This window comes from Morone saxatilis, unplaced genomic scaffold, assembly GCF_004916995.1.
Source record: "Morone saxatilis isolate NCDOM2014 unplaced genomic scaffold, NCSU_SB_2.0 Contig0, whole genome shotgun sequence".
Lineage (NCBI taxonomy): Eukaryota > Metazoa > Chordata > Actinopteri > Moronidae > Morone > Morone saxatilis.
Window position 1 is genome coordinate 4,588,438 of NW_023339650.1, and position 8,717 is coordinate 4,597,154.

General features: G+C 40.9%; 1 protein-coding gene across 1 annotated transcript in view; it reads right to left on the reverse strand.

The window, feature by feature from the left end:
- Positions 1-8,717, reverse strand: part of LOC118321211 (partitioning defective 3 homolog) — a gene marked incomplete in the record, with an annotated part of 316,585 nt that overhangs the window by 132,514 nt on the left and 175,354 nt on the right. The window contains 1 exon segment of the mRNA XM_035652443.1: positions 686-830. Within this exon segment, the coding sequence (XP_035508336.1) occupies positions 686-830 (145 nt within the window).

Genomic DNA, 8,717 nt, shown 5'->3' on the forward strand with positions numbered 1-8,717 from the left:
GGAGACGAAATAATGGGAAGGGGATGGGAAGGTAAGACTCTGCATGTGTTGAGAAAATGGGTGTGGATTCATGCAACTACACTGCATCATCCCCCACAAACACGCCCTCCCGACACTGATGCAATCAGCTTCAGCGTCTGTGTGTATGCACATGTGAAAGGTCCGTCGATGTTGAGATGACAGCAGCGGCTGGTCGAGGATTGAATTGCCAATTCTAATACACCTGAAGAGACGAGATCTTAGCTCGCTGATGTCAGCTGGGTGGAATGGGAATTGACCCGAGTGAAGCTAGTCGGGAGTAGAGTGAAGGCAGTGAGGATTGGGGATGACGTTAATCCCAGAGAGATTTTGAATAGTGAATTTGCGAAATGCAGGACAACGAAGCCCCCCTTCGTGAGGCTCTGAAAGTGATGCAGGTTGGGGGAGCTATCAGAGACACTTCAGAAGTGGGGTGGATGTTAAAATTGATCAGGGAATGTCAGTTAATAGACAGGATCAATTCAAGGGAAAAATACATCCAATGAGCATGAGGTTAGCAGATCAACCACACTTCCTATCAATGTGAATGGGGTTGTGACCGGCCCAAAAAATCCTATTTGTTGAGTCCTTTTTTCTAAAAGAGGTTAAAAGAGCCACAAATGTGCTGAGAGGGAGGGTGAAAGAACATTGCTGATACATGACTCACCAATGCGTCCCATCATATTAGTCAGCGGTGTGGAGATGTTGTCCAAGCCTTCGATGGTTTCATACAAGTGGGAAATCCGGCGCTCATGGTTGTCCAGTGGAGAATTCACAGGATGCTCTAAAACTGGTGGGCTGCCAGGGGCTTCCTACAGAGACCGGGAAAGAGATGAATAGTAGGCATGGGGTTTACACATTTAGTCTGATAAAATGTTATTTCCCTTAAAGGGCCAATATATAAAAGTATCACCATAAACATTTGAGGTATAGTCACATTTGCAACAGAAAGTTTGCAGAAAAGCAATTCCTTTGCTTCTCAACTGACATTAACTACGATACTACTACTACTACTAAATGCTTTACTACAAAATTTCACAGCATTAAAGTACATTATTACCTTATATTTAGCTATTATCTTGCTTACTGTATTCTGTATATCAAAAGAACAGTAAACTGTTTGTTTACATTTGGATTGTGTATTGTGCCATTGAAATAATCAATAATGTCATGTTGAAAAATTGTTCTGCATTGATAATAAATAGTTATCTTGGCTCACTGGAAGAATTCATTTATTGATTATTTGTATAGTATATATGTATCGTATAAACTATGCGCACACAAGCAGATTCACCCAGAAGAAGAAATGGGTCTGCATAATATGGCTCCTAATGTGACGCCATCAATACTCCAGTAACATCGAACCGGGGATTCAGCGTCCATCTAGGCTTACGTCGGTATTTTCTGGCTCAGCAGTGTGAAACGGCTCCTGTAGTAGTTGGAGCTGGATAAAGCTCCATGGATTTCCCATAGGCCAATAGACAGCTGTCTCTAACAATGAGCACCAGTAAATGGACCAGTGACATTTGCCATGTGGTCGATATGCCGCACTGCTGGTTATTGAGCCAACTGTACACTCAGTGCATGTGTCAGTCTTGACAGGGGGACACGGTTAGTGGTTAGACTTTGGGTGTGGGACCACTGGGCCCAGATACTGTGTCCAGTCTTCCAATAGTCTGTCAAATGTGGTATTTTTAGGATAAAGAGAATGGAGCTACCACAGCAAGAGTCAGGAAGTAGAGAGCAGAAAAATCTCACATCCACGTGCAGAGAGTTACAAAATAAAGCTCGGTCCTTGGCCTTATTTCCCACAATGCTCCATAGGAGCCTGTGGGCAGCCGCAGGAATGCACTGAACTCCCTGTACAGGACCTATTACAGATAGCTCCCTCACAGCTAGATAGTCTTGCACAGTTCAACTCTGTACCTCAAGCATGCTTTAAACCAGGAGGCCCTGGCTAATATTGATGTCTCACAACACTCTGGCTGGCTTCCGGCCAAGAGAAAGGGGAGTAAAATATCAGACAACAACTGCAGCAGGAAGACAGGACAGCAGGAGGAAGAGGAGGAGAGGAGAAGAAGAGGAGGTGGTGGGGAGCTTTTGGTAAACAAATGGTAGGAATACCAAGAAAAAGGAGGATTGTGGGGATGCGTGCGGGTGCTGCCAAGTCGCCTTCTCGTGGGAGTAGAGTGCCCTGGGAGACACATACCAGGGTATAGGGACTTATCGGCTGTTTAATATAAATGAGAGGTTTAATGAGGTTGAGAGCGCAGGACTTTATCGGAACAGCGTGTTGATAAGAGCGAGTTGCGAGGAGGGAAAGAGGCTGTGTGTGTGTGTGTGTGTGTGTGTGAGAGAGTGAAATGGGGGGCTGGGTCAACACAATTACAATTGGAGCCACGGCCACTGCCAGCCTTATAATAAAAAGCATGTCCCTGGATGATTCAGACTCAATAAGGTTCAAATTGTCGAAATGAAGATTTATTTTACTCACTTCTCTCTCTTTTACTCAACCCCTCTCTGCACTTTTTAATCTCTTTCAGATCTGGAGACTTGTCATTTGTCATGGGCCAAAAAGAAGTAAGATGGAGGGTATTAGGTAAGAGCTAGGAAAATGTGTGGACAGAGTGGAACAGAGAGCGAGCAGCTGAGACTCAAATGATATGAAAGCTATGTATAGTATGTGTCAAGAGGAATAGATCTCAGAAAGACAACAATATTTCTGTCTGTCTATCTCTTTTGAACAGGCTTATTTTAAAAGTATTCATTGGCTTTTATGGCAAATAGACTTTAGAATCAACTTAATACAGAGGCAAAATGGCAGCAATTGAATCTTTGTGTATCCAATATTAATTAAGTCCGCTTCTGTGCATGCTAATGCTCTAGCACACCGTTCATGTTTACTGACTTGTGAAGGTTTACTGACTACCGCATGACAAGCTGTGACTTTCTCATGTAAAATCTGCACTCTCTGCTGTCACCTGATATTTAGTATCAAAGTAGTGATTCAACATTCAGGTCTATTCTGATTAAATATGTTCTGATGCCTAGGAACAGATGCACTTTGCCATTCCTGCAGCAGAGGCAGCAGGTTAATAAAGTAGTGCAATGAGCAGAAGATTTGGATAAGTCAACATGAGCATTATTCATCACAGTTGCCTCAAAACACAAAAAGTGCCAACCAGAAAAAAATAAACATCAACAAAAACATCCAAGGAAAAAGAAAAAGCTTTGTGGTATCAGACTGCTGAAACCCAACAAGAGCAGCAGTAAGTTGATCAAGGAGCTTACTTGTCCAAAAGTGGATGTGTTCATTTAAGTTTTTCAGTGTCTGTGTTGAGATTTTAGTGCTTTCTTAACACCGGTTCTCATCACCTCATCATGTGTTTAATCTGTCTTAATCTAGTCATTTTCAGAGTGGATTATCCTGTTGACAGAGGGAGAGGGCAGAGCGCTGTGACTTACACTGAGCCCAGTCAAGATCATCTGCTGCTCAGCTCCCACTGGACTCACTAGACATGCCTGTGTGCTTGTGTGTTCAAGGTAATGCTGTTGTTTGTCTTTTCGAGACATGAAATGTGTGTGTGTGTGTGTGTGTGTGTGTATACTTGTATTCATGTGCATGTGTTTAAATGCATTTGTGGTAAATGCAGACTCATGCACAAATGTGTTTTTGCCTGGGCATCAGCATCTGCCTGACCTTGACTACTAAGTGTAGAGAGGGAGAAGAAGCAGTGTGTTGGCAGGGCTGGTCTTAAGCTGTCAACTAAGGCTAATAATGTCTAGTCCATGGCCATTTCCTGGTCTTCAATCCTGGTCTCAGCCTGTTGCCGTGGCCCTAATCCAGTCAACCTCCACCATAATGCTGTAATTACAATCCTTAAGCTGCTGCATCCTGCCTTGGGCACAACTCACCTCTCTGCTGGCTAGATACCCCACTTTCATTAGCTTCTCACATCAACCTAGAGCCTCATCTAATGCCAGTGCTTCCCAAAGTGGTTGCCCAGGTCTTTTAGGAGTTCTTAGCAAAACTTCAATTTCACAAAAATATCACACAGATGGGAAATCAGCACAACAGCAAGGTATGTGAGAGTAACTCCTGATCAGGTTTAACTGTTCCACCACTGTTGGTTCTCCAACCAAAAACACAATAAGTATATTGTCTTGTTAAAATGAAATATGAAATGTTGCGGATGTCTGGGGCACCTTTCTGGCCTGATAATTAAGGAAATGTATGATTACAGTTATACTGGCACCTGGCATGATGAAATGGACTGTAACTATGCTCAAGCCCTTTCTATTTTTTATCTAATTATTTATTTGATATTTTAGTACCACTATTATTATAATAATAATAATAGTGATTATTAATATTATTAACATATTTTTATTATTATTATTATTATTATATTATTATTTTAATTTTATTGCTATTGTTTTATTATTGTTTTATTTTTTTCTTTAGTAGTAGAAGAAGGTAGTACTGTCTGCAGTCTGGGGAGAATTGTCTCTGTTTGTGGAGGTCTGTTTGTTTTGTTTGTTAGGTTGTTGTCTGTTTTCAGTTTAAAAATAGAGGGGACAGTGAATGTTACGAATATGAGGTATTGTAATCTGTGATGATCTGTCAAAATTCGAGGAAAATTGATTCCTATCAAAAATATTAATAAAAATCCTCATCCTGGAAGGTGTGCCAAATTTAATGGCAATCTTAAATCCACAAATGGCAGCTTTATGGTGGTGCTGGAGGAAAAGTTAGATCATCAGCAAAATATTATGAGTAATCATCTAGGAACCATTAATGTCTTTAAATTCAAAATCAAATGAATGTAACATATGGCTAAATGATTATTGGGTTGTGTTTATCTCATTGTTGGCTAGCAGGTTCACTACCTTTACTAACTAGTTAGACAGCTAATACAACATATTGATCATTGATCATGAGCTACTTTTAATCCATTTTCACTCAACAAGGTTTTACATTATTACGTTTGACCTTCAGACAGTTTTCAACACATTAGGGATGCCCTTTGGTACTTTCTACAATCATACCCTTCTCTCACAGTCACTTATATCAACCAAATACTCCTCTCTTCAGGGTCAGGATCTGTATTTCTGGTTGCAATCTGTCTAGAGTTAACAGTCAGTCCTCTGTCCATATTACTAAGCTCAAGCACAGGGCAAAACCACTAAAAAGTGAAAACCACACATACTATATGCTAAGTGAAAGGAATGCGTGTGTGTATGTATTCACATACGTGTGTATGTTGCTTAACAACACTTGGGTTTTCAGACACTAAAGCCCACACTTCACCTCCGCAGTCCTCCACCGTGCCCAAGCAGCCCACTCAACCACCAGATTCAATATATTATTTTCTCAATTGGTCCTATTGAGTTTCCCCTGCCGCTCCTAAATGAGTTAGTCCTCAGAGAGCCGGCTGGGAATGAGGGCCCAGCAGCGCTGGAATTGCATTTCTGCTGCTCTCCGATCTACTTTCCTCAATTTAGTCACTGCTTCGTTTCAAACTGCATTTCCCAGAGTGCACCGCTCTATGCCCTCGCTCTATCCTCATTCCATGAATCACTGCAATTTGCTATGACAACAGGGGAGCTATAGTCCCTACATGTCATGATCTAACAAGACTTCAATCACTCCATATTATGTTGGGGGGGAGTGGGGTCGACACAGATTTGCCTCCCTTTCTCTAGCCTCTGATGTGGGCCAGCTTCTCAATGTTTTAAGGTCTCTCCCAGCAGTGGTCAGCTCAATACTAATAAAACCATAATTTACTAGGCCGGGGTTCTGATTGATAGCTCTCTCAAGGCTCTATCGATCAGCCCTCTCTCATCCGAGTGAGCATCTTTTGTTAGGGCCAGCCACTTCCTTCCCCCTTGTCTCTTTGCATAAACGTTCTCTTAGTGACTAACAGCAATGCTTTTGGAATGGATTACAAACAGAGCCATTGGCATGCTGAGGCTGTGCTCTTTTATATACAGACTAAGCTGTAACATCTACTTTCTTCACAGAGTTAACTAAGCTACTGTGTCTGCAAGCTCCTATGATGCAACAATGCTAACGCAGGGAATGAAGTCTCTGACACTTTGATCTTTCTCCTGTACCCCCTGCTGCTTCACATCAATAATAAAACAGTCTTTCAGATTCCCCATTACCTGACCATGTTCCCTAATGGTTAGTTGCAAAACAGAGGAGTAAGCTATGATCTCTAGTTGGTCATCATTCCGTAGCAAATTACCATAGAACTGTTATTTGTGAATCCGTATATGTAAATTGAATCATTTTGATTCCACCCACTGTTGTAATATTGACGCATGTCATTATGTCAGCCTAACCTCACGCTTCACGCTGGCCTGTCATCCTTATGCATCACGTCGTTATGAGCCTGTCACATTTCTTCAATTTAAAGCATTGACGTTAATAAGCTGCCATGTATATCAAAAACCTCAGCAGTGTAGTAAATGTCGGCATTGCTAGTGGTTCATTTCTTGACAAACAGCAGACACCACTGGACATTTCTGTAAATGTAGTACTATGTCAGCGGCTTAAGGAAATGAGAAAACAGGAAACCAGAAACAGGTTTCTCAGGTGACTAAATGCACTGGGCCACTTTGCAGTGGTTTCTTCTACCACATGGTATTTACATAATTGGGGTTGCTGGACTGGAAAGTCTTTTAAGTGGTCAAAAGAGAGGGAATGCTTTACATTTATGTCTTGAGGCGTTCTTGACGGAAAGCTCTGCTGAGACAAGCACAAAAAGAAAGTGAAAGTTATCTGCAGCAAAGGACTGAAGTGATAGCACTGCCGTCCTTGGGCAGAAGCTCCGTCTCATGAGTTATCATGAGAACTCTATGGCGGAGCACCGCGATATAAAAATAGTACACTTTGAAATTTAACTCAATCTGTACATGTGTAGAATGAGCAAAGTATCTCCGTGGCAAACCCCGACAGGGAAGATGAGAAAGGTTTTGCGGTGAAGCATCTTGCTGAAAGTACGTTTTTGTTGCTCTGATTAATGCAGTGCTTCATTGGCAAGTTGTGGTAGCGCTGTCAAGAAGGACAACAACAACAAAGCAAAACCAAAAAAAAACACGAGACAGCCAGTCTGTCAAAAATAGTCAATGTCTGCAGGAGATCTCCGTCATAAATAACATCACAAATGCACAGAGAGGCGTATGCGTACGTCGTGTGATGAATTTCAAATCAGAGAAATGAAACCCAGCAACAAGCATGCTTATCATCGGTCTGTCTGCTTTTAGATGCGGGTGTAATAAATATCTTAGTAGTGTCATGAACTGCCATGGCTGTTGCAACAGACAGAAACAAACATCCACCACTGAGTGTAAGTTCATAAACAGATGGGAGGGGGGTTTAGGTCCCTTTTTTTCTTGGTATAATATAACTGTAAATCTCCACACATTTGCTGCTATCTCAGTTTTCTAATAATCCTGAAATAAGCCCTGATGATGTCTCATGATAAGCAGACTTCTTTGTTCTGCCCGTATAATGGTCAATTTGTCAGTTTTAGCCACAGCAGAGATGAGGGCAACTGATCACCTATTCGCATTCAAATAAACTGCTAATTAATTGGGTCTATATATCACTGCGAGAAAAAGTCGAGGGATCATCCTTTAGCTCTGCAGTCTATCCGGCACACCTCTCTCATCACATTCAAATGTTCTACTTTTACGCTACACATTGCTCAGCATTCCCATTTCCAGGTTCCAATTACTAATTACTAAGTTCTTTCATCTATTGTAACGTTACTGTATCAAGAAGATTTCTATGGTGGACAAAAACAGCCATACTTCCGAAATACATGGGGGCAGAAGTTATTTAATGTTGAAAGTTAATGTTGAAATTATTGAAGGAACTAATAATAATGGAGAGTAGAAAGTTTAAAACAAATCTGACTTTCAATAATCAAACTACTCTAACAGATCCCCATTTCATTTAGTCACAGGACTTTGTGACTCGAGGATTAGTCTCTAACTAAACAAGGAAGATGGAGAACAGTCAGGAAGTGTGGCCAAAAAAAAGGAATTGAAATGACTTTTCAGAAAATTAATTGCTTGAACACATGTGCCGATATATTAATAGAACTCAGATATAGAAGGAGAAATTAAACACTGAAGCATAGATGCAATTACAATACTTCAAACAAATTGGCAGTGACCAATCAAATCACTTGACTATCTGGGGCAGAATGGTAGTTTTTCAAACAAGGGCTATCTGTGGAACCAGAACAGAGGGAAAATGAATTATTCTGGTACAGAGAGTGTGGATATAGGGTGTGTGTACATGGGTATCTGTGTTTACTAAGCATATTCAAAATGATTAATTACACATTTTCTGCCTACCTTTGTATTCTGTCTGATTACAAGTCAAACACATTATAAAGAATTGGTATTAGGACTAGTCTCCAAAATAGGGATAGGGTTAAAGACAGAACAAGACATTTTGCTAATAATTTAAGCTTTAACAGTTCTTCTGAATTAGATCTTGTTCCTTTAGTCTTACTGCCATTACTCATTAGGTTGGTTTACATTCACCTGCTATTTAGGACCATTTTCAGCTGTTTTCACAGTCTTATGTACAGCAATGCAGAAAATAAAAAACGATCTAGTGCACTTGGCTGAGGTGGAATAGCTGGTGTGTCGATAAAAGCAAAATGCGACAAAGTGCA